Source organism: Salmo trutta, chromosome 16 (genome assembly GCF_901001165.1).
Source record: "Salmo trutta chromosome 16, fSalTru1.1, whole genome shotgun sequence".
NCBI lineage: Eukaryota > Metazoa > Chordata > Actinopteri > Salmoniformes > Salmonidae > Salmo > Salmo trutta.
The window spans coordinates 10,953,346-10,981,052 of record NC_042972.1 but is presented as its reverse complement, the minus strand read 5'-3'; the positions used below and the strand labels follow the sequence as shown (position 1 = coordinate 10,981,052).

General features: G+C 43.1%; 1 protein-coding gene across 1 annotated transcript; it reads left to right on the top strand.

Moving 5' to 3' along the window:
• LOC115150078 (protein APCDD1-like) lies at positions 1–27,461 on the top strand. Its single transcript, XM_029692985.1, has 4 exons — positions 1–464; positions 18,102–18,279; positions 24,301–24,820; positions 25,331–27,461. Exons 1-4 carry the CDS (start codon positions 419–421, stop codon positions 26,111–26,113), a joined length of 1,527 nt encoding a protein of 508 aa, XP_029548845.1. The 5' UTR covers positions 1–418; the 3' UTR covers positions 26,114–27,461.
• Positions 27,462–27,707: the final 246 nt, after the last annotated feature.

The window sequence follows — 27,707 nt, the reverse complement described above, 5'->3', positions numbered from 1 at the left end:
TCAACAGTCAGACGGGAGCACACACAGCACGCAAACAGAGTGCAGCCCAGGAGGAAGATAGACATCTGAGGGAGGGAGAGAGAGAGAGAGCGCGAAAGAGAAGAAACCTCTTCTCTACCCTTACACGCTGAGTTTAGTAGTGTGAGAAGGTTGTATCAAGCAGATGATTCTGACTCAGTGGACTGAATTTCATACCATGGGAGACACAAGCTGAAATAGAAGAGGAAACCAGAACTCACCCTCTGATCTGTAAAGGACCCCTGTTCAAATTGGATTATTGGACTTTCCCCTCTCAATCTTTGGCATGGTGATGTCCTAAATGACCAGCACGTATTGAAGTGGCTGCTTGTTCTGGACCACAGTGGACTTTGAGGTTTTTTTTCTGAGTGTGTGAGAGTGTGTATGTGTGAGCGGGATCATGTCAGGAGGACGTTTCAATCACCTGTTGAGGGTACTGTGGCAAGGTGAGTTCACGCCTGCTGTCTCTGTCCATCTGTCTTTCCAACCGTCTGTCTGTCCATCTCTCTTTCGACCTGTCTGTCTGTCTGTTTCTGTCTTTTGACCTGTCTGTCTGTCTTTCAACCTGTCTGTCTGTCCATCTGTTTGGCTTTCGACCTATCTGTCCATCTGTCTGTCTTTCGACCTGTCTGTCTGTCTGTCTGTCTGTCTGTCTGTCTGTCTGTCTGTCTTTCCACCTGTCTGTCTGTCTGTCTTTCCACCTGTCTGTCTGTCCGTCCGTCTGTCTTTCCACCTGTCTGTCCGTCTGTCTTTTGACCTGTCGGTCTGTATGTCCGTCTGTGTCCTCTGGTTGACCTCGACACCCAGTGACACAACAGTCTTTGTCCACTCACTTTGCATCTGGACAGTAACAGCTTTAACAGCCGAGCCTGACGAAGCTGAAGCCTCATTCTGTTTTCATTATGATTCAATTCTAATAGATGATTTATGTTCATGATGTAAATTATGGTGAATTTTCACTCAAATGTAATATTTTCAGAAGTGGATTTTATAGGCTACATGTATTAATGAATGTGATTTTATTTAGTGAACATACACTACCGTTCAATAGTTTGGGGTCACTTAGAAATGTCCTTGTTTTGGAAAGAAAAGCACTTTTTTTTACCATTAAAATAACATTAAATTGATCAGAAATACAGTATAGACATTGTTCATGTTGTAAATGTCTATTGTAGCTGTAAACGGCAGGTTTTTTATGGAATATCTACATAGGCGTACAGAGGCCCATTATCAGCAACCATCACTCCTGTGTTCCAATGGTACGTTGTGTTAGCTAATCCAAGTTTATAATTTTAAAAGGCTAATTGATCATTAGAAAACCCTTTTGCAATTATGTTAGCACAGCTGAAAACTGTTGTCCTGATTAAAGAAACAATAAAACCGGCCCTTTTTAGACTAGTTGAGTACATGGAGCATCAGCATTTGTGGGTTCGATTACAGGCTCAAAATGGCCAGAAACCAAAACCTTTCTTCTGAAACTCGGCAGTCTATTCTTGTTCTGAGAAATGAAGGCTATTTATTTAACTAGGAGAGATTGCCAAGAAACTGAAGCTCTGGCACAACGTTGTGTACTACTCCCTTCACAGAACAGTGCAAACTGGCTCTAACCAGAATAGAAAGAGGAGTGGGAGGCCCGGTGCACAACTGAGCAAGAGGATAAGTACATTACAGTGTCTAGTTTGAGAAACAGACGCCTCACAAGTCCTCAACTGACATGTTCATTAAATAGTGAAGAGCCGACTCCGGGATGCTAGCCTCTTGTCCTCATGCTCAGTTGTGCACTGGGGCCTCCCACTCCCACAGGATCGGTGCAACCCCCCCCCCCCCCCGCGCGGGATGGTTGAGCTAACGTAGGCTAATGCGACAGCATTGAAGTTGTAAGTAACAAGAACATTTTCCAGGACATAGCATATCTGATATGGGCAGAAAGCTTAAATTCGTGTAATCTAATTGCACTGTCCAATTTACAGTTGCTATTACAGTGCAAGAACACCATGCTATTGTTTGGAGCGAATTTACAGTTATGAACTTGAAAATGTATGAATAAACCAATTAGGCACATTTGGGCAGTCTTGATACCGCATTTTGAACAGAAATGCAATGGTTCATAAAAAGAAAAATCTGTCTAAAACTTTACACATACGCTGCTGCCATCTAGTGGCCAAAATCTCAATTGAATCTAACCTGGAATAGTACATTATGGCCTTTCTCCTGCATTTCAAAGATGATGGTACAAAAATGTTTTCTTTGTATTATCTTTTACCAGATCTAATGTGTTATATTCTTCAACATTCATTTCACATTTCCACAAACTTAAAAGTGTTTCCTTTCAAATGTTATCAAGAATATGCATATCCTTGCTTCAGGTCCTGAGTTACAGATTTGGGTATGTCATAGGTGAAAATGTAAAAAAAGGGTCCGATCCTTAATTAAGGGGTTGTAGTTACAAGCATTAATGGTTCACAGCTGCTGATCTACTTTCAAAAAATGTTGTGAAACTTGTCTGATATGAATTTAAACTCATATAATAAATGACAGCGTTTCAGAAAGAACATGGAGTAGACATTCAATAACGATAAAGAAATAAGCTGGGTGTTTCCTAAAGTACACATTTTAAACAAGCAATGATGCAACTTGATGATGAAAGACAGAACATTTTATAGCAAAGTTACATATTTAAAGTTATATGACCCTAATAAAAAACTGAATCTTGAAATTAGACTAGTCTGACTTCAAAAGGCTCTCATTCTCTCTCCGGAGAGACAAACTGGCGTAGTTAGCCTTGGACCCCTTGAAAAAGCATTGGTGCGCCTAAACAATGGTTCCCCAGGAGCAGGGAAGCATGGCCCTGGAACTAATGTTGCCATTATGGTAATAGCTGGAATAACAGGACACTACCATTAACTGACCCTACCTCAGGATAGCATTTAGAGTTGATTTTCCTCCTTGGGGAAGCTAAGCATTTTGCCCGTTAGGGCGGGTTAAGATGACAAGCCTGGAGACAGTGGAAGGCATCTGCCCACTCATAATCACCATAATAGAATAGCTGCTCGGGGCCAATAGAATGGTATTTGAAGAGCTGTTTTTCAAGTAGGGGAGACAGGAGCATTTGAGTCCCTTGCCCCAGACACACCAGACACACGCCACAAGCACTTAGCCACAACCCAAGAGGATTTTTTTCATGAGCAACCCACTCATTATTGTTTGTGGATCAAAGATGGTATTCAAGGAACTTCCATTAACTTTCATTAGTGGTTGGACATATATGGTTATCTAAATAGCAACATTGCATTTTTAATTGTCTGCTTTATACAGATTCCTATCCTATATTAATTGTGTGATTTTTGTGTCAAGTCCTAAACCTTTTTGAATGAAGGTAAAAAAATTGGGGGGAGTGGCTAGGCACAGATTGTGCCTATTGCAATAACTTAATTATGGTGATGAACTTTGTCAGGCAAACAATCCAAGACTACTTCATCGAAAGTTTTCCAGAAAGACAATAGCCTAAGGAATGACTTAAGACTCCTAAGAATCTTCCATATTGATCCAGACTTTTGGGCAACTCTACCTATCTTAATGTTGCAACAACACAGCAACAATGTCAATACTTGGCCTATTTACGTAACACCGAATGACCTTACCTCTTTATTAGTTGTACCCCTCTCCCCTCTCGTATTGTATTGGTGAGATGACTGAGAAACACTGTGTTTGAATGAGGCTAAATAGAGTCAAATAGAATATTGTATGTGATAAAAAAAAATCATGTCATATGAGATAAATGTTTGAGATATGACACTACCCAGCGACTGTAAGAATTTCACCAAACCAAAACAGCGAGGGTTGGAAAGAAAGTCAAACATTTTTACAAGTGAACTATTCCTTTAAGATGAAACCAACCCACTAATCAGCTCAGAGGAATGGCTGTGGGTGAATGTTGGTAGTGTTTGGTGAGAGGAATGTCTGTGGGTGAATGTTGGTAGTGTTTGGTGAGAGGAATGTCTGTGGGTGGATATTGGTAGTGTTTGGTGAGAGGAATGTCTGTGGGTGAATGTTGGTAGTGTTTGGTGAGAGGAATGTCTGTGGGTGGATATTGGTAGTGTTTGGTGAGAGGAATGTCTGTGGGTGAATGTTGGTAGTGTTTGGTGAGAGGAATGTGCAGTGGGTGAATGTTGGTAGTGTTTGGTGAGAGGAATGTCTGTGGGTGGATATTGGTAGTGTTTGGTGAGAGGAATGTCTGTTGGTGAATGTTGGTAGTGTTTGGTGAGAGGAATGTCTGTGGGTGAATGTTGGTAGTGTTTGGTGAGAGGAATGTCTGTGGGTGGATATTGGTAGTGTTTGGTGAGAGGAATGTCTGTGTGGTGTTAGATGAATGGGAGCCAGAGTGAACCACAAAGGAACTGGCATGTCCTAGTGGAAGAACCCCTTCATCCCTTGACAAAATCAACAGGGCCGCTGGATTAAGTCAAGTTCAACTTTTATGAAAAGACAACAATGGGTGGCGATATGACTCGAGAGGGGAGACTCGAGGGGGGTTGACTCGAGAGGGGAGACTCGAGGGGGGAGGCTCGAGGGGGAGGCTCGAGAGGGGAGGCTCGAGAGGGGAGACTCGAGTGGGGAGACTCGAGGGGGGAGACTCGAGGGGGGAGACTCGAGAGGGTAGACTCAAGGGGGGAGACTCGAGTGGGGAGACTCGAGAGGGGTGACTCGAGGGGGGAGACTCGAGAGGGGAGACTCCAGGGGGGAGACTCGAGTGGGGAGACTCGAGTGGAGAGGCTCGAGAGGGGAGGCTCGAGAGGGGAGGCTCTAGGGGGGAGACTCGAGAGGGGAGACTCGAGGGGGGAGACTCGAGAGGGGAGACTCGAGAGGGGAGACTCGAGGGGGGAGACTCGAGAGGAGACTCGAGAGGGGAACAAATAAAACCAACCCGGTGGCCCCCGTGAAGAAATACCCTTATGAATGGTTGATGCTGAGGATGTCTTTGGGAATGTGAATGGCTGATGCTGAGGATGTCTTTGGGAATGTGAATGGCTGATGCTGAGGATGTCTTTGGGAATGTGAATGGCTGATGCTGAGGATGTCTTTGGGAATGTGAATGGCTGATGCTGAGGATGTCTTTGGGAATGTGAATGGCTGATGCTGAGGATGTCTTTGGGAATGTGAATGGCTGATGCTGAGGATGTCTTTGGGAATGTGAATGGCTGATGCTGAGGATGTCTTTGGGAATGTGAATGGCTGATGCTGAGGATGTCTTTGGGAATGTGAATGGCTGATGCTGAGGATGTCTTTGGGAATGTGAATGGCTGATGCTGAGGATGTCTTTATAGGGCACGTCTTTTGACCAGAAGGTGTCCATATGTAATTGGGACATCATTGTAAAGGACAATGTATTTTTAATAACTTAACTTGTTTAATGAAGGAAATACATAAATAAATAAGGAAGTAAAAACTTCTTTATACATACCAATGTGATACAATAAAATGTTACACCAGACATTTGATTAGGCTGTTATATTATGAAATCTTCGCCTGGGAAAGGGAGATGTAATGTAATGAATAGAGCTGACGTTGTTTCCTGATTCTACACGTCAGGGAGGCGTGTTTGTTCCATATGATATATTTCTATCAGTGTGGTGTCCTGCTGAATACATTCATGCATCAATCAAAACATGGTGGAAATGTTAGAAGCCTTGTCCCTATTTAATACATTTTTTAAAATTCAACCTTTATTTAACTAGGCAAGTCAGTTAAGAACCAATTCTTACTTACAATGACGGCCTACCCCGGCCAAACCCGGATGACGCTGAGCCAATTGTGCGCCGTCATATGGGACCCTCAATCACAGCCTGATATGAGAAAAAGGGACTATAGTGACTGTAGTGACTCCTCTTGCACTGAGATGCAGTGCCTTAGACCGTTGCACCACTCGGAAGCCTATGAGGAGGCCTGAGGATATGTTTTCACCATCAGAACATGGGTGGTGAGATACTTTTTTTTTCTCCCCAATTTTGTGATGACGATCTTGTCTCATCGCTGCAACTCCACAACGGGCTTAGGAGAGGCGAAGGTCAAGTCATGCATCCTCCGAAACATGACCCACCAAGCTGCGATCCTTAACACCTGCCCGCTTAACCCGGAAGCCAGCCGCACTAATGTGACGGAGGAAACACTGTTCAACTGATGACCGCTGTCAGCTTGCAGGCGCAAGGAGTCGCTAGAGCGTGATGAGCCAAGTAAAGCCCCCACCCCCCCGGCCTAACCTTCCGATAACCTGGACAATGCTGGGCCAATTGTGCGCCGCCTTATGGGACTCCCGGTCATGGCCGGTTGTGACACAGCCTGGGTTCGATCCCAGGCTGTAGTGACGCCGCAACACTGTGATGCAGTGCCTTAGACCGCTGTACAACTCGGGAGGCCCTAGAGATACTTCTCTCTATAAAAGTGTTGCTGCTACTACAGTGCTTTCAGATGAGTATACATACCCCTTGACTTAATCCACATTGTGTTGTGTTACAGCCTGAATTCAAAAATGGATTAAACTGATTTTATTTTCTCAACCAACTACACACAATACCCCATAATGACAAAGTAAAAACATGTCTTTAGAATTGTTGTTGGGTTAAATCTAATTTACATAAGTATTCCTTTGGTGATTACAGCTTTGAGTCGTCTTGGGTATGTCTGTATCAGCTTTTGCACATCTGGATTTGGGGATTCTCTCCCATTCCTCCTTGAAGATTTTCTCAAGCTCTGCTAAAACCCCCTAGAGTCAATGTCCACGCCCACGTGGAAATCTCATTCGTAAAATAAAAAAATCCACATCAAAATCCGTCAGTTTAAGCTAGAGATATCTGTTTTTTGCAAGGTCTGCTTCTCAATCCACCGCATCTGACGTTGTTGCGCTTCCGCATCTGCGGTGAAAGGTACCAGAGCTAGAGCAGTGTTTGTAAGACCATGAGACATCCCGTAAATCGGTCTTCTCACGAAAACGTCTGTAGTGTCAGAACGGTTTGGTGTACTATTATGACCCCTCTATGGAAAGATGAGACTCTCACAAACACGAGGGTGTTCTCCATTTTGCTCTACACACCCCACAACTGTCATGGAACTCATCTGAAGTTGGTACAGCCGATCTGCCAAGTTCTGTCTGTAGAGTCTGAACAGTTTGGGTTATACAGTAAAATGACACCTCTGTGGAGAGGTGAGTTTCTCACGAACACATACATGTCACTAGGATGCCCACAAGCCTCACAAGACTAGTTTGAAGGTAGCCTGGTACCAGTTTAAGTTAGACGGGGAGTGGCGGTGAACAGCAATCTTCACAGATTTTCAATGGGATTCAAGTCTGGGCTTTGGCTGGGCTACTCGAAGACTTTCACATTCTTGTTCTGAAGCCAATCCAGCGTTGCTTTGGATCATTGTCCTGTTGGTACGTGAATCTTTGCCCCAGTCTAAGGTGACACTCTGAAGCAGGTTCTCATTAAGGATTTGCCTATAATTGGCTCCGTTCATTGGTCCCTCTATCCTTACCAGTCTCCCAGTTCCTGCCGCTGAAAGCATCCCTATAGCATGATGCTGCCACCACCATGCTTCACAGTAGGGATGGTGTTAGATGGGTGATGAGCTGTGCCTGGTATTCTCCAGACGTAGCTCTTTGGATTCAGGAAAAATAGTTAAATTTTTGTCTCATCAGACCACAGAATCTTTTGTCTTATGCTCTTATCCCATAACATCTTAAACAACTTCCTATGGGCAGGTGGGATGGTAGCGTCCCACCTGGCCAACATCCGGTGAAATTGCAGAGCGCCAAATTCAAAATACAGAAATACTCATAATAAACATTCATAAAATATGCAAGTGTTATACATCGGCTTAAAGATTAACTTCTTGTTAATCCAGGCGGTGTGTCAGATTTCGAAAAGGCATTACGGCGAAAGCATACCATGTGATTATCTGAGGACAGCGCCCCACTTCCAAAAGCATACAAACATTTTACAACCAAGTTAAGGAATTACAAAAGTCAGAAATAGCGATAAAATTAATCACTTACCTTTGATGATCTTCATATGTTTGCAGTCACAAGAGTCCATGTTACACAATAAATGTTCGTTTTGTTAGATAAAGTCCCTCTTTATGTCCCAAAAACTCAGTTTTGTTGGTGCGTTTTGCTCAGTAATCCACTGGCTCAAAGGCGGTCACGACATGCAGACGAAAACATCCTAATAGTACCTGTAAAGTTCGGCGAAACATGTCAAACGATGTTTATAATTAATCCTCAGGTTGTCTATTGTCTAAATAATTGATCATATTTCAACCGGACAATAGCATCTTCAATTGAAAAGAAAAACAACGAACGGCGCACAATCGGTCATGCGCTCAAAACAGCTCTGGTTCATTTAGAGTCCACTGAAAGAATGTTCTCATTCTTCCTCGTTTTTCAGAATACAAGTCTGAAACAATGTCTAAAGACTGTTGACATCTAGTGGAAGCCATAGGAAATGCAATTTGGGTCCTATCCAAATACATACTGTATAGGCATTCAATAGAAAAGTACCCATATCAAAAATATCCCACTTCCTGGATGGATTTTCCTCAGATTTCCGCCTGCCATATCAGTTCTATTATACTCACAGACATTGTTTTAACAGTTCTGGAAACTTTAGAGTGTTTTCTATCCAATACTACCATGCATATGCATATCCTAGCTTCTGGGCCTTCAGAATACTGCCCCCTACCCAAGAGAGGTTTTAACATGGAAATAGCTGTTCTATCATTCAGCCTACGGTAGCTGCCAATGTGTTGTGTTCAATGTAAGCCTACATTCCATGAGACTTTTGAAAAAAACATGCAGGGCTTGACATTAACCTGTTTATCAGACAAGGAAATGACTGAAAATGTTGTGTTGTTTAATGCAAGAAACCACTTTACAAAATAAAATACATTATTATTCCCATACCATTATTACAGAGAATCAGACAAATTATGCTATCCTCTGCCTATTGGCAAATTAGCTTATTCAAGCCGGTCTCAAAATACAACAATACAAAAACTATTTACCTGACTCGCTTTTCAAAGATGTTTAGAAATGTACACATTGTGTGCTCTTGTAGGAAGCAATCACTCCCCTATTGCTGACCACAAATTATCTATAACAGGGCAAATAACTCACTAACTACTGTAGCAAAGGATATTAACTAAATGTTCACATGTGGCTACAAGCAGCTCTCGCTTTGATCTCAAAACAAGCGCATCTACTCACTACCGCTCATGCTGTAAACACAGTCCAGTTCAAAGTAAATGGCACTGATTCATATATGGCAATGGTCTATTTGCATATAAGCCTACTGCAGCTCTACTTGTTTATGCCGCACCGGTCTGTGTAGAAACGGGCTGAGTCGTGCATGTCAATGCAATAGAATCCTACTCCGATTCATTCTGCCTACAACAAAATCTCTTGCAAAGAAATTGGATACACCTGAGCTCAATTTGGAGTGTCATAGCAAAGGGGTGTGGATACTTATGTAAATGAAAAATCTACAAACATGTTTTCACTTTGTCATTATCGGGTATTGTGTGTAGATGGGTGAGAAAATAAATATATTTAATCCATTTTGAATTTAGGCTGTAACACAACGCAATGTGGAATAAGCCAAGGGGTATGAATACTTTCTGAAAGCACTCCATATCCCTGATTCTTGCTGTGGAAGCCAACACAGCACAGTCTCTGAAAAAGCAGCTGTACTTGATGGGACCGGAGCCAACTCAACCTGCAGGACAGATTGTATCACTCACACGATGACGGACGCCCACACACACTGAAGCATGCATCCCATACATTTTTTTCTCTCATTGGTTAGTTTATAAGGTACATCCATCTACTACCGGGTCGGACCCCCCTTTGCCTCCAGAACAGCCTAAATTATTTGGGGCATGGAAACGTTGCTCACTTGGTATCAAGGGACCTGATGTGTGCCGGGTAAATATTCCCCACACCATTACATCACCGCCATAAGCCTGTACTGCTAACACCAGGCTTACGGCAAATCCTGACTCTGCCATCAGTATACCACGCTCAAAGTCGCTTAGGTCACTCGTTTTGTCCGTTCTAATGTTTAATTGAACAGTAACTGAACTGAATGCTTCAATGCTTCAACCTAGCTAATGTTTCAACCTAGCTAATGCTTCAACCTAGCTAATTTCCGATTTATACGAAATTGTTTGACTATAGAGGTAGCAAAACTGTACTTCAAATCTATGATACTCCCCCACTTAACATACTGCTTGACTAGTTGGGCCCAAGCTTGTTGTACAACATAAAAAAACATTCAGTCTGTCTACAAGCAGGCTCTCAAAGTGCTTGATAGGAAGCCCAATAGCCATCATCACTGTTACATCGTCAGAAAACATGAGCTCCTGAGTTGGAAAAATCTAGGCAAGACTCAAGATCCTAAATGGCCTGGCTCCCCCTCCACTCAGTACTTTTGTTAAACAGAAAACCCAAACATATGGCAGCAGATCCACAAGGTCTGCCATGAGAGGTGACTGTATAGTTCCCTTAAGGAAAAGCACCTTTAGTAAATCCGCTTTCTCTGTGAGAGTTTCCCATGTTTGGAATACACTGCCATCAGACACACATAACTACACCACCCATCACACCTTGACAAAAAACAATAAGACATGGACAAAGGCCAATCAGACTTGTGAACATAATCCCTAGCTGTGTATTGTCTCTTTCCATGTTATATGTTGTCTGTAGCTTGTGTGGAAAAGCTTTGTTGCTTTTATGTATTTTGTTTTGTTACTTTTTGTGCTATTGCTCTGTCTGCATGCTATGTGTTGCTTGTCCTATGTTGCTCTGCATGTGCTCACTGCTCATTGATTGTCTGTATTGTTATTGTAACTGTTTTTAATAACCTGCCCAGGGACTGTGGTTGAAAATTAGCCGGCTGGCTAAAACCGGTACTTTTACTGAAACGTTGATTAATGTGCACTGTCCCTGTAAAAATAAAAAAATTAACTCAAACTCAAACTCTGCCTGCTTTATACAGCAAGCCACAGCCACCCGACTCACTGTCTGTAGAAGTGAACAGGGTGGTACATACATTTTCGGATGCATTTAGCATACTGTACAGTACCAGTCAAAAGTTTGGACACACCTACTGCAGCAGAGGTAACACTGGGTCTTCCATTCCTGTGGTGGTCTTCATGAGAGACAGTTTCATCATAGTTCTTGATGGTTTTTGCGACTGCACCTGACGAAACTTTCAAAGTTCTTGAAATTTTCCAGAATGACTGACCTTCATGTCTCAAAGTAATGATGGACTGTCGTTTCTCTTTGCTTATTGAGATGTTCTTGCCATAATATGGACTTGGTCTTTTACCAAATAGGGCTAAATTCTGTATACCACCCCTACCTTGCCACAACACAACTGATTGTCTCAAACGCATTAAGAAGGAAAGAGATTCCACAAATTAACTTTTAACAAGGCACACCTAATTGAAATGCATTCCAGGTGACTACCTCATGAAGCTGGTTGAGAGAATGCCAAGATTGTGCAAAGCTGTCATCACGGCAAAGGGTGGCTACTTTGAAGAATCTCAAATCTAAAATATATTTAGAATTGTTTAACACTTTTTTGGTTACTACATGATTCCATATGTGTTATTTCATTGTTTTGATGTCTTCACTATTATTCTACAATGTAAAAATAGTAAAAATAAAGAAAAACCCTTAAATGAGTATGTGTGTCCAAACTTCTGACTGGTACTGTATATTGTGGTATATATACATTCGAAATGCATTCCGTAAGATATGTTGGAATGTGTTTAAAATGTATTAAATATGATTTATTTTTTAAATACATTATTTGTCCTATTTTTATATATTTCACATGTATCAATTTTCGTTTATCTAAAAGTATATTTAATTATTTAAAACATTTCTGGGACACACACACACACACACACACACACACACACACACACACACACACACACACACACACACACACACACACACACACACACACTCTACTCCCCCCAGTAATCAGGGAACTGGGAGTCTCATTACACCAGATGAAGAAGCTTTCCTTCTTCTCCTTCCGACCAACTGCACCTCATCAGGCCCGGACACACACACAAAAAATGAAAAGAAACCACGAAAGCAAGAGAGAAAAAAGAAAGAATCTGAAATCCATCCAAAAGACATGAGGCATAAACATGGCTTTTTCATCAAGGGAGAGCTAACCAGGAGGAGATGGGCATGGCATGTGTTAGCTCCACACAATAGCCATGTAGCATTGTATGGAGCTATTCAGGGTTTTGTCATCAAGCATTGGAGCAGTGAGAGAAGAGAGAGAAGCAGTGAGAGAAGCAGTGAAAGAAGAAGAGAGAGAGGCAAACTACAGAACAGTAGCCACAGGCTCTGGGACGCAGTCGAGTCTGACGGGCTGGCTGGCTTAATGGTTGACTGACTGGCTGGCTGATTAGCTGACTGGTTGGCCTACTGATTAGCTGACTGACTGGCTGGCTGATTAGCTGACTGACTGACTGACTGGCTGGCTGATTAGCTGACCGGCTGGCTGATTAGCTGACTGGCTGGCTGGCTGGCTGATTAGCTGACCGGCTGGCTGATTAGCTGACTGGCTGGCTGGCTGATTAGCTGACTGACTGACTGGCTGGCTGATTAGCTGACTGGCTGGCTGGCTGATTAGCTGACTGACTCACTGGCTGGCTGATTAACTGACTGACTGGCTGGCTGATTAGCTGACTGGCTGGCTGGCTGATTAGCTGACTGGCTGGCTGGCTGATTTGCTGACTGGCTGGCTGGCTGATTGGCTGACTGACTGGCTGATTAGCTGTCTGACTGGCTGGCTTACTGACTGCCTGGATCCTCATGTGTGCATTGCATTGGACAGTTCCAAATAGAGAGGTACACAAAAAAGGATTTGTGCTCGGGCCCTGGTGGAAATTATACTTTTAATATTACGTGTTTACTTTTCCATTATTTATCTATAGTCTTTCTCTCTGCATTGTTGGGAAGGAATAGGGTGCAAGCATTTCACTGTTAGTCCACACCTGCTGTTTACTAAGTATGTGACGAATACAATTTGATTTGATTTGAAGGAGACATGATGTGGAGAGGCTCTTGTCCTCCAGCAGTGGAGGAGACATGAGGTAGAGGAGCGCGAGCTGCAAAACCCTAATCACAAACACAAACAAACAAATAGGAGCCCGGAGGTCCATCATAAATGGCATCCCTTCTCTAAATCAATGTCTGCGGTGTGTGTGAATGATCATGCGATGGAATATCCAGGCAGGTAGATGACTTTGGCCAGGGTTCAGACATACCTGTCTGTCCGGGTGGCAGTGGTAGGGCCGGGCCGGTGTCCCAAATGGAGCCCTGTACCTTTTAAACTGCACTACTTTTGACTAATGAGCCCTGTTCAAAAAAAGGGAATGGATGTCATTTGGGATGCACCCTGGGGGTTAGACCACACACGATTCACTGCACTGCCCCCTGGTGGGTCTAACTGTGACCACATATTGGTCACACACTGCAGGTGAGGCCATGGATGAGCAGATGCTCAGCGGCAGTACAGTGGCACCCTCCATAGGTTACAGACAGGACTGTGTACAAGTCTTTTGTAGACAAGTCTTTGGGCGCGTCCCTCTTCCCAGGCGTTGCTGACGCATGCCAGATCTTACCATGCAGATAGGTATTTTAAAGGTGGAATGTGCAGAAATCCCTCCGCCATTTACTGGTTGCTAAAATTCTAATAGTTTGTCTAATTTCAGTTTATATCACAAAAAAAGCAATGTAGAGAATCGTTGTACCATCTAAACCGCTGTGAAATATATTTTCCATAACTACAGATATTGTATTTTCCGTTGTTTGAAGCTGGTGTACAAAACCAAAAGTAAAAGATGCAAAAACGAAACTTAAGAACGGGAAGCATAGAAATCTTAGACTTGCTTTCAATGAGAATGACGTATCTATAACTCACATTTCTATGTGAATTTGGTTGGTTCACCCAAAAAAGTGACATATTGCAGCTTTAAGTATCATCTAACCAGATCATATGTTATAGCAATCTGTCAGTCGATGACACAGTCAATGACATGGCATGCAACCATTGGTTGATGCATGCAACGTCTGAGCAACCTTACTCTGGTGGTCAGCCAGAAATTACATCAAATGGATGGGGCTGAAGAAATGTAACCATTCTCAAATTCATGGACCTCAGAGCTTTGGATACAAAGAGTGAACATCCTGAATCTAAATGATAGTTTTAACCATGTTTTGAGGCTATGCATTGTTTGTTTACAATTACAATGTTTACTAACAAAGGAGTAAAACAAGCTTATATTTTGGGTGATGATGGGGTACGACAGTTGAACTACACTAATGAGGCATCTATAAGTTATATTCTTCAAGAATCAATGGGTATATCATACATTTAAAAGTAGAAAAATGAATGTAGCAATTGCAGATTGGCCCTTTAAGGTACAATCTGCATTATGTACAGCTGTTTCAACTAAAGGGAAAATCTGGGATTGGTACATCTATTTTTTGGGACTTATAAGTTAATTCTATATAGCCATAAATTCCTAAGGAATATAAGTTCTAAATACCTCATGACATTAGAAGTCCAATAGTCTCAGATCATAACCCAAAGTATGTTGTGAACAAACGATGTATAGTTTCAAAACATTTGTATTACTTTAATGCTCATCTCATGGACTATCAGTCCTTGCATCCATAGCTCCAAATTAAAAGTGGTTACTTTTGTCCCCATTCTTCATAGCAAACCAAGTGGTAGGGCTGCTGATTGAATAACAAAATGGCCACAGGTGAATAATCAGTGGAAATTATTGAATTACTCTAACAATAGATTACGGAAAACTACTAGGTTGCCTTATCAAGTCTAAAGTCAAGCTATGACACTCTTTTGTTAAATGCACCATATATCCCATTGGCATGAGATCCATGGAAGGAGAGAAACAGAATGACATCTCTATAGAAAACTTTGGCAAAACGGCCCAAATATCACACCCTAAAAGATTCTTCATAGTCATATCTCATAAGGCTTGTGCATTTCCTGGAGTTTGGTGAGTAACTGTTTGGCAATTCACATTTTCTCTACTAATGCAAAACAGACCTGTCAAATGACCAAAGAGGAACAAATTAATTCATCCTGATTAGTATTTCAGCAAATCCCTCTCTCGGGAACAAAATGCGTCAGTTTGACGGTGACGCTCGCCAATAACAGAGACACGGAGAATAAATAAATACATCTTTGGGAAAATTGCAAACATGTTTTTCTGCTTTGGACAATTATTTTGTATATTAACAAATTTACTTTAATCTCAATAAAAAAAAATGCCTCTAGACAAATCTGGGTAGTGCCTCCACAAACCACACAAACAGAACACGGTGCTGAGTAGAGAGAGTATCTGACTGAGTGTCAGACAGTGCTTATAAGGCAGCTGCAATGGCACGCAGAAACCATTCCAACATCTAAGGAACAAACATCCCCAGGCTGACTTTAAGAAGTAGACTAAAAATCTAGTAGAATGCCTTGGGGCGACTCGGGCGGCCCTCTCTCCTCTCTCCTCGTCACCCTAAACCCTTGATGAGCTATACATGAGTGAAATGTAATTTAACCAGATGCTTTCGAGCCAGAGCCTTCACATTGACACTTCCACAACCAACTCCCACTTCAACCTCGGCCTCAACCGGTGACGTCCCCTCGCAAACAGCAGAAGGTCGGGGAGCAAAGTGAGCTGTATCAGAGACAAACATGGGACGGGGCGACGAGCTTCCCGGAGCCAACCCAGATAACATCCGTAAAGCTGTCCACAGGGTCATGACGAAGCCCACCAACCCCTGGTCCTGAGGGGACAGACTAAGAGACAGGCAGATTGAAGACAGAGATGGGCTGATTGAAGACACCGAGACTGACTGATTGAAGTGACAAGCCAACCCTAGAAGCTATCGCCTAGGTGCATGTGGCCAGGGTCTGATTAAAATCGATATCTGCTTTGTAATGGAGGGAGAACAGACACAGAGACAGGGACATAACACAGGGACAGAGAAAGAGGGAGACAGAGAAAGAGATAGAGAGGGAGACAGACAGTTAGAAAAAGACAGAGTGAAAGAGAGAGCGAGAGAGGGAGAGAGAGAGAGAGAGAGAGAAGGACTAAGCAACGGAAAGAAAGACACAGACCAAAAGGAGACATAGAAGAAGAAAGAGAGGGAGAGCATGGTGGGTGATGGAGAGCATGGTGGGTGAGAGAGAGCATGGTGGGTGATGGAGAGCAAGGTGGGTGAGGGAGAGCAGGGTGGGTGAGGGAGAGCAGGGTGGGTGAGGGAGAGCATGGTGGGTGAGGGAGAGCAGGGTGGGTGAGGGAGAGCATGGTGAGTGATGGAGAGCAGGGTGGGTGAGAGAGAGCATGGTGGGTGATGGAGAGCAAGGTGGGTGAGGGAGAGCAGGGTGGGTGAGGGAGAATAAGTGGGTGTCTGTGGGGACTCATCCCTTTGCTGTTTCAACATTTAACTGGGGAGATTGAAACCGGAGCCGTAGTGTCTCTCTATCAAATAGCCATCCTCCTGCTGGATCCCGGTCCATCTCCTGCTGGATCCCGGTCCATCTCCTGCTGGATCCCGGACCTTCCTTCTGCTGGATCCCGGTCCATCTCCTGCTGGATCCCGATCCATCCTCCTGCTGGATCCCGGTCTATCTCCTGCTGGATCCCGGTCCATCCTCCTGCTGGATCCCGGTCCATCTCCTGCTGGATCCCGGTCCATCCTCCTGCTGGATCCCGGTCCATCCTCCTGCTGGATCCCGGTCCATCTCCTGCTGGATCCCGGTCCATCCTCCTGCTGGATCCCGGTCCATCTCCTGCTGGAACCCGGTCCATCCTCCTGCTGGATCCCGATCCATCCTCCTGCTGGATCCCGATCCATCCTCCTGCTGGATCCCGGTCCATCTCCTCACACTCGCAGCATTTGGGTTCAATCAAAAAATCTACTAGGGCACGGTTGTCTTGGTCTCGGCTAAAATGATATGGTTGTGGGCCTTGCCCCATCAAAAGCCAGTCTATACACATAAACAAGTACGTAACAATATGTGGGTATACAGTAGCAGTCAACAGAAAGATAGAGATTGCAGATGTGCATGCTTCGGATCCCTTATGCTGATAAATTAGAGAAAAATGTATTGCTTTTGGTATGAGCCAATGCACCATGCTAATGTTTGAGTTTGCTGTTCTTGGACGAGCTATGATTATTTAAACATTGGGAAAGTATTTAAAAAGTGCCAAAGAAGGGCCTAATTCATCTAATTTAATCTCCTTAGTTGCAGCCATTGGATGTAGTTCTTTATCGCACACACACATTTTGTAGTTTTGGGGATATGTCGGAGTGTGTGTGTGTGTGTGTGTGTGTGTGTGTGTGTGTGTGTGTAAGTTGGAGTTAGAGGCCAGGTGTTGGCTGATTGAAGTGACAAGCTAACCCTAGAAGCTATCCTCTTGGTACATGTGGCCAGGGTCTGATTCAAATCAATATATGGCCTATAATGGAGCCCATCACATCTCATTACATGGAAAATTACAGAAATGTGAACCCTTAAACTGCTTCCAGTCAACCCGAATCTTGTTCGCAGCTGAAACAGGGGCAGACTAGGACCAGAAATCAGCATTTCCAACACACCGACCCAGTGTTTTCCTATAGGCCTACATTATAAGCCAAGTAAGACGGGCCCACTGGGCTAAAAATGTACCAGTCTGTCTGGCATTTGCCCGAAATGCCAGATGGCCAGTCAGGCCCTGACCTGAAAATCTCAGGGAGTGAATCATTTCCATTGGCTATTAATTGTTCTGTGTGTCACCCCTCGATTTTGGATGGATGAGGTTGATAATCATCTTCCAAGCATATAATTTTGTGTTTCTGTTTCGTGTAATGAAAAGTACTCATGGATCGTTGATGTTATGTTTGAGATCTAAATTAGTTACAACAGATCCGAACTGTGGTTATCTGATTGAAATAGTGATAACCGGGAGTGTTCTTGTTTTCTTGGTTCTAGCTGTGCTTGTGTCAGGGAGCAAGCTCTGGGAGGTACCCACAGCCCCCTTAGGATTTTCCTCCAACCATACAACCAGCCTGGAATGGGAGCCACAGTGTCAGTATCACCACTTGCAGGATGGCGTCAGAATCACAGCCGACATTCCCCCAAAACTGGAGGGCAACTGGGTGTCAACCAGGCAAGTTCTCTGCATTGTTCAAAGAAAGGCTCTGAATATTCACTTTTTTCTAATATATCAGGTTCAGACAGTGTTGGGGAAGCTACTCTGAAAATATAGTTTACCAAGGTACCAATTCCTTCACACTGGAAGAAGTTAAGCTAAACTAAAGCTACCCATAAGAAAAATATAATTTACTTAACTAAAGTTACTTTGAAAAAGTAGTTCACTACATCCAAACTACTTGGTGATACATTATCATATCTAAATCAGAAATGTCATAGACTTACGGAAGTCCAGACAGGAAATGAATATTAAAAAAAATCCTGCTTTATGTCGAGATCAAAACTTATTTATCTCATGATCATGACTATGGGGTGGTACATTCCATGCTAACATCATGCTAGTTTGAGTTCATTATCAGTTTATAAGTAGAGAATGTTAGCATGCTAAATGTCCTTTACCTTGAGCTAAGAGTTGGTGGGTATTTAAGCCCTGAACGATGGCTGACAGGCAACCCTGTCTCCCAACCTGTGTGCCACCCACAAGACCACTTGGCTAGTCTTGTGAGCGAGCGAGCTAGATAGTTAGCTAGGTAGTCTTGTTAGCTAGATAGCTTGTTATCTATGCTTGTTGTTAGCTTGCATAACTGGCATGTGTATAATTGTAAGGGACACTTAAAATGTTTTAAGGATAATATTTAAATGTACAGAGTGGGTGAGCTCCATTCCTGACAGGCTGATTTAGATTCAATAGCAACCTCAGAGGCCGAGAAGCCAGGATGCTGCCTTGTAGGCTGTCTGCAAGGTGCCTTACATATGAAACGGCCTACAAGGCAGCATCCTGATTTATCAGCCTCTGAGGCTGCTATTGAATCTGATCAGCCTGTCAGGAATGGAGCTCATCCACTCTGTACATTTAAATATTATCTATAAAACATGAAGGGTGCCTTATAATTATATACATAGGTTAATTATATACATCAAATGCTCTCATTTGTTGACTTCTTTAACCGTAAAAGCCTTGGTTTCAATCATGTTAACATTAGACGCTTACTCCCTAAGTTTGTTTTACTCACTGCTTTAGCACACTCTGCCAAACCGGATGTCTTAGCCGTGTCTGAATCTTGGCTCAGGAAAACCACCAAAAACCCTGAAATCTCCATCACTAACTATAACATTTTCCGCCAAGATAGAACTGCCAAAAGGGCCGGTGTTGCAATCTACTGCAAAGATAGCCTGCAGAGTTCTGTATTACTATCCAAGTCTGTACCCAAACAATTCGAGCTTCTACTTCTAAAAATTCACCTTTCCAGAAACAAGTCTTTCACTATTGCCGCTTGCTATAGACCTCCCTCTGCCCCCAGCTGTGCACTCGATACCATATGTGAATTGATTGCCCCCCATCTATCTTCTGAACTCGTGCTACTAGGTGACCTAAACTGGGACATGCTTAACACCCCGGCCATCCTATAATCTTAGCTTGATGCCCTCAATCTCACACAAATGATCAATGAACCTACCAGGTACCACCCCAAATCCGTAAACACGGGCACCCTCATAGATGTCATCCTAACTAACACGCCCTCCCAATACACCTCTGCTGTTTTCAATCAAGATCTCAGCGATCACTGCGTCATTGCCTGCATCCGTAATGGGTCTGCGACCAAACGACCACCCCTCATCACTGTCAAACGCTCCCTAAAACACTTCTGCGAGCAGAACTTTCTAATCGACCTGGCCGGGGTATCCTGGAATGACATTGATCTCACCCCGTCAGTAGATGATGCCTGGCTATTCTTTAAAAGTGCCTTCCTCACCATCTTATATAAGCATGCCCCACTCAAAAATTGTTGAACTTGGAATAGATATAGTTCTTGGTTCACTCCAGACCTGTCTGCCCTTGACCAGCACAAAAATATCCTGTGGCGTTTTGCATTAGCATCGAATAGCCCCCGTGATATGCAACTTTTCAGGGAAGTTAGGAACAAATATACACAGGCAGTTAGAAAAGCTAAGGCCAGCTTTTTCAAACAGAAATTTGTATCCTGTAGTACTAACTCAAAAAAGTTCTGGGACACTGTAAAGTCCATGGAGAATAAGAGCACCTCCTCCCAGCTGCCCACTGCTCTGAGGCTAGGAAACATTGTTACCACCGATAAATCCACTATAATTGAGAATTTCAATAAGAATTTCTCTATGGTTGGCCATGCTTTCCACCTGGCTACCCCTACCCAGGTCAACTGCCCGGCACCCTCCACAGAAACCCGCCAATGCCCCCACCATTTCTCCTTCACCCAAATCCAGATAGCTGGTGTTCTGAAAGAGCTGCGAAATCTGGACCCATACAAATCAGCCGGACTAGACAATCTGGAACCTCTATTTCTAAAATTATCTGCCGAAATTGTTGCAACCCCTATTACTAGCCTGTTCAACCTCTCTTTCGTATCGTCTGAGATTCCCAAAGATTGGAAAGCTGCCGTAGTCATCCCCCTCTTCAAAGGGGGTGACACTCTAGACCCAAACTGCTACAGACCTATATCTATCCTACCCTGTCTTTCTAAGGTCTTCGAAAGCCAAGTTAACAAACAGATTACCGACCATTTCGAATCCCACCGTACCTTCTCTGCTACGCAATCTGGTTTCAGAGCTGGTCATGGGTGCACCTCAGCCACGCTCCTGGTCCTAAATGACATCATAACCGCCATCGATAAGAGACATTACTGTGCAGCCGTATTCATCGACCTGGCCAAGGCTTTCGACTCTGTCAATCACCACATTCTTATTGGCAGACTCGACAGCCTTGGTTTCTCAAATGATTGCCTCGCCTGGTTTACCAACTACTTCTCTGATAGAGTTCAGTGTGTCAAATCGGAGAGCCTGTTGTCCGGACCTCTGGCAGTCTCTATGGGTGTGCCACAGGGTTCAATTCTCGAGCCGACTCTCTTCTCTGTATACATCAATGATGTTGCTCTTGCTCCTGGTGATTCTCTGATCCACCTCTACGCAGACGACACCATTCTGTATACTTCTGGCCCCTCTTTGGACACTGTGTTAACTAACCTCCAGACGAGCTTCAATGCCATACAACTCTACTTCCGTGGCCTCCAACTGCTCTTAAACACAAGTGAAACGAAATGCATGCTATTCAATCGATCACTGCCCGCACCTGCTTGCCCGTCCAGCATCATTACTCTGGACGGCTCTGACTTAGAATACGTGGACAACTACAAATACCTGGGTGTCTGGTTAGACTGTAAACTCTCCTTCCAGACTCACATTAAGCATCTCCAATCCAAAATTAAATCTAGAATCGCAACAAAGCATCCTTCACTCATGCTGCCAAACATACCCTCGTAAAACTGACCATTCTACCGATCCTCGACTTCGGTGATGTCATCTGTAAAATAGCCTCCAACACTCTACTCAACAAACTGGATGCAGTCACAGTGCCATCCGTTTTGTCACCAAAGCCCCATACACTACCCACCATTGCATCCTGTACGCTCTCGTTGGTTGGCCCTCGCTTCATGCTCGTCGCCAAACCCACTGGCTACAGGTTATCTACAAGTCTCTGCTAGGTAAAGCCCCGCCTTATCTCAGCTCACTGGTCACCATAGCAGCACACACTCGTAGCACACGCTCCAGCAGGTATATCTCACTGGTCACCCCCAAAGCCAATTCCTCCTTTTGTCGTCTTTCCTTCCAGTTCTCTGCTGCCAATGACTGGAACGAACTGCAAAAATCTCTGAAGCTGGAGACTCATATCTCCCTCACTAGCTTTAAGCACCAGCTGTCAGAGCAGCTCACAGATCACTGCACCTGTACATAGCCCATTTGTAAACAGCCCATCTATCTACCTACCTCATCCCCATACTGTATTTATTTATTTATCTTGTTCCTTTGCACCCCAGTATCTCTACTTGCACATTCATTTTCTGCACATCTACCATTCCAGTGTTTAATTGCTATATTGTAATTACTTCGCCACTATGGCCTATTTATTGCCTTAACTTACCTCCTTTGCACTCACTGTATATAGACTTTTTGTTTTCTTTTGTTCTACTGTATTATTGACTGTATGTTTTGTTTATTCCATGTGTAACTCTGTGTTGTTGTAAGTGTCGAATTGCTATGCTTTATCTTGGCCAGGTCGCAGTTGCAAATGATAGCTTGTTCTCAACTAGCCTACTTGGTTAAATAAAGGTGAAATAAATAAAATAAAAACAAAAAATGCAAGCTAATAACCAGCATAGATAACAAGCTAGCTTGCTACAGTAGTCAGCTAGCTAACAACACTACCTAGCTAACCTGCTAGCTCACAAGACTAGCCAAGTTAGCTGCGTTGTTCCTTGAATGCGATTGGCTGTGGTTTTGGGGGCGGCACGGAGCCTGGGACACAGGGCGCCCTAAGAAATTAATGGATAATGCGTGATACTTTTGATTATTGCTTGATAATGAGAAAATTATTTTGTGATCTCGACAAAACATCTCATAAGATATAATGAGGGAACTATTTTTTTTATTCATATGTCCTCTGTGGACTTCCGTATAGACTACAAATTGCAAAAACACATCACTGTGGAGACAGATGTTGTTAACAGAAGGTGTAATTAGGCATATTAAACACAAACAAATGTGTTTCAAGTGAGAATTAGGCAGGTCTGATGCTGAAAAAGAAAGGAAATTCTTTCCTACTTCACCCATATTTTCTCTTCTTTTTGCAAAAAAAGTAATGTGTAGTTCCAGTAGTTATCTACACCACTACATGGTAAAACAGTAGTGTGTAGTTCCAGTAGTTAGCTACACCGCTACATGGTAAAACAGTAGTGTGTAGTTCCAGTAGTTAGCTACACCGCTACATGTTAAAACAGTAGTGTGTAGTTCCAGTAGTTATCTACACCACTACATGGTAAAACAGTAGTGTGTAGTTCCAGTAGTTAGCTACACCGCTACATGGTAAAACAGTAGTGTGTAGTTCCAGTAGTTATCTACACCACTACATGGTAAAACAGTAGTGTGTAGTTCCAGTAGTTATCTACACCACTACATGGTAAAACAGTAGTGTGTAGTTCCAGTAGTTATCTACACCACTACATGGTAAAACAGTAGTGTGTAGTTCCAGTAGTTATCTACACCGCTACATGGTAAAACAGTAGTGTGTAGTTCCAGTAGTTAGCTACACCGCTACATGGTAAAACAGTAGTGTGTAGTTCCAGTAGTTAGCTACACCGCTACATGTTAAAACAGTAGTGTGTAGTTCCAGTAGTTAGCTACACCGCTACATGTTAAAACAGTAGTGTGTAGTTCCAGTAGTTAGCTACACCGCTACATTGTAAAACAGTAGTGTGTAGTTCCAGTAGTTAGCTACACCGCTACATGGTAAAACAGTAATTAACTACTGAAAACACTATCAAGAGTTGAATTTAGTTCAAGTACCACCAAGCTACTGCAACATTTTAAATTACTAGTTGAACTACATGTAGTTCACTATTCCCCAACACTGGCTTCAAGTCATGTAACATGTCCTGGTTAACCAAATGTAATGATAAATAGGGAAGCTCTTCTATAGGCCTTCTTTGGATTTGTGAAGGTGCTGCTCGGTCTTGGTGTCCTCCCAGGTGATTCAGACATCATTGTTTGCGCAACAATTCCATATAGTGAATTGATATATCAATCATGTATCCATCCATCTATCATTTTAGTAATTCATTCATTCATTTATCCATCATTTTGGTAATTCATTCATTCATTCATTTATCCATCATTTTGTTAATTCATTCATTAATTTATCCATCATTTTGGTAATTAATTCATTCATTTATCCATCATTTTAGTAATTCATTCATTCATTTATCCATCATTTTGGTAATTCATTCATTAATTTATCCATCATTTTGGTAATTCATTCATCCAGCCATCCATCATTTTAGTAATTAATTAATTAATCCATCCATCCATAATTTTATTCACCCATACATCCATCGTTTCGTTCAATAATTTCATTTCAGCCATCTGTCTTCAATCTCTTCATCCTGTGTAGATGTGAAGTTCGGCCTGGTCCTGAGTTTCTGACCCGGTCCTACACCTTCTACCCGAGCCACCTGTTCAAGGCACTGCAGCACTATTACACTGACAGCGGGTGTGAGGAGCCCACCTACTCTCTAGTGGTACGGGGCAAGCTCCGTCTGCGCCAGGCGTCCTGGATCACCCGGGGTGCCACCGAGACAGAGCACCACCTTCACAAAGTGGGCATCGTCATCCACAGCCAAGGCGTCATGCCCCGGCTGCCTGCCCGTCTACCCTCTGTGTGTGTGGGCCTCACCCTGGGCGGTATGGTGCCCGGGCGCCTGTATGAGCTGTACAACGCCCAGGCAGGGAGGGACTGTCTGGGTGCCCTGGGGTTCTCGATGATGGAACTGGGCTTGGTGAGAGTGGAGACCCAGCATAAGCCCCATGGAGGTCTGGTTCAGGAGCTCTTCCTTGGTGATGTGCACACGGACTGGACAAAGAGGACGTACTATCAACCAACGGGTTACCAGCAACCATTGCAGAACGCTATGGTGAAAATATGAACACTCCATTAAGATACTGTAAAGTTTACTCCAATTAGGGGAGGGGGTGGTAGGGTTAGGGAATAATAATAAAGGAAAAAAAAAATATATATATATATATATATATATATATATATGTATATATATGCTGTGTTTGGATAGATATATGTGATATAGTTCATCAATCTATCTGATATATTAAAGCTGATCTACCCCCCCATACATTTTTTTTTAAGTATCCTGTACATGTAGATCAAGGCAGGGATTTTAATTAAATGGTGTCTCAGGACATTATAAAGAAATGTAGTCATTCTCTCTCCATCCATTCTTCATCTGATGCTGAACGCCTTCCATGGTGATAAACTAACTCAAGCATAAAACTATGTCCAAATATCCAAACGAGCATACTATTTAGTATGTCTGGTCAATACATAGCTTCATATTAAGTAGCGTGCCATTTTGGATGACAGTTATATTGTATAATCCTAACCATTACCATTCCATATCTATTTCCACCAGCACCACATCCACCCCTGCCCGGTGTGCGCCCTGGTCTTCCGGGCCTCGGAACAACGCCCCCCGGTGTTGCCCCGTGTCCCTGCGTCGGCTCCTCCATCTCTGCACGGCCGCTGGGTGAGCCAACGCTGTGAAGTCCGGCCTGCCGTCCTCTTCCTCACCCGAGACTTCACCTTCCGCCCAGATGAGCACTCCTGGGAAGGCTTCTACCATCACTACTCGGATCCCTCCTGCAGCCAGCCCACCTTCACCCTGCAGGCCTCGGGCCACTATGCTCAGGGAGACCCCTCGGCCAAAGTGGCGGGAGGCACCGAGTTCGTCTTCAAGGTGACCCGGGTCAGTGTCACCATCCTTGAGGGGGCCACGGCCAGGGTGCTCAACGAGACCCGGCCGGGAAGCTGCGGGAAGGTGGGGGGCTGGGAGGTGGGGGTGGAGCAAGACATTACCCCCACGGATGGGTGTACCGTCTTGGGGATTAAGCTGCCCCACAAGGAGTATGAGCTGTTCAAGACAGAGATGGACCATCGATGGCGCCCTCTGCTGTTCATCGGGGAGAGGCCAACGGATGGCTCCAGCCCCGACCGTCCCCAAAAGAGGCCCACATCTTACCAGGCCCCCATGGTGCATTGTGGCGAGGAGGACACCCCCACGTTGTATCACCACACCAACCAGCTCAAGCTAGCAGCTAGTGGAGCCAAGAACCTACCATGGCAACCAAGCTTTGTCCTAGTCCTGGTCTCTTTACTGTTGCTTTGGTACGATGGCGGAACCGCTCACAGTGTATGAGGAAGCTCCATGTACTCCTCCTCAATATCAAGATAACGGCAGACCAAATAAAAGATGGCTTTTCAGGAGAGAATGATTTGTAAAGGTTGGTACTCTATGTTCAGCAACCTGAATAAGTCAATCATATGACAATGACATCAGCATTGTTGATGCCCTTGACATTGTGCAAAAGGAAACTGACGAACATTCAACAAGTGTCAACAACTGTCATTTCAATGGTATTCCAGTGAACAAAATGTACAAGAAAACTGTACATACACTGACTGTGTATACAAGTTGCATATCTATCATATTATATACAGTACGTATCACTTTGTTTTCTTTTAAACTAGAGATGCCTTTTGGCAAATGCTTAAGACCCATAAGAGCTCCTTTCTCTAAAGATTTATTTTCCCTTCAAATTACATAAGGCAGTATATTTTCAAACATAACAAAGGACAATACTGACCAATAAATTCAATGCACAAGCAACCGACATTCAAATGGACTTCAGATTGTGTAAATCAGGAACTGGATACCAAAGAGGAAACGCAAATGTGTGTCTCATCAACAGGTCATAATCTAATATGTTCAATTTTGATTGGAGGAAAACCCCACCTGACAAGTGCACTAATTGGACACTAGTTTACAATGCTATCCTACAAACCATACTTATTGTCATTGTTAAATTAATTGTTATATTAAAAGGGAAGATATGCTGCATTTATTGCATTGTCTGTGTGTTTTATATGTTATGTACAGTCTGTCCTGCTTCTTTCTCATCTTTTAAATATCTTCACAAAATCTATCATCTTGATTTACTAACCAGCTGCATGAGAAATAATTTCTATCATTATTCTATCATTGGCTGTAAAATGAATAAAGATTTTGACATGAATAATAATGAATCATGAGAATAATTAAGAATATTTAAGAACTGAGTGTGAAATATTCATCCTTAAGGCAAAATAGTCACTTCAGTACTACAGTAAATGCTGGATTCTCCAATCTAACAGGCTTTCCAAACAATGGTCCAAGTTTGAAAGCCCAGATGCTGGATATGAGTGCTGCCATGTGAGAACTAACTGGCATATGGCTCACACATGAAGCATTGCTATCCAGCTCCAATTTCTGGAGCATAACTCCCTGAGTAAAACACAGAGTAATATCTGGTTGGATGCATTTGATTAGAATGCTCACAGTTAAGCCAGCCTATAACACAATGTACCCTACTCAGCAAAATGACAATTATTGCGATTTTGAAATAATGTAGAATTTGTTTTAGCTAGAAGATAATTTGTAATAGACAGGAAACTTGGGTAACACTATAATAACTGTCATGAATTAACAATAAATCATGTATAAACAATTAAGTATTTCATTATTTGTAAACCTTTATAAACAATTATAAGCATTACAAATGTATGATGACTTAAACTGAACAAAAATATAAACGCAACATGTAAAGTGTTGGTCCCATGTTTCATGAGCTGAAATAAAACGTACCAGAAATGTTCCATATGCACAAAAATAGTATTTCTCTCAAATGTTGTGCACAAATTTGTTTAGATCTCTGTAAGTGAGCATTTCTCCTTTGCCAAGATAATCCATCTCT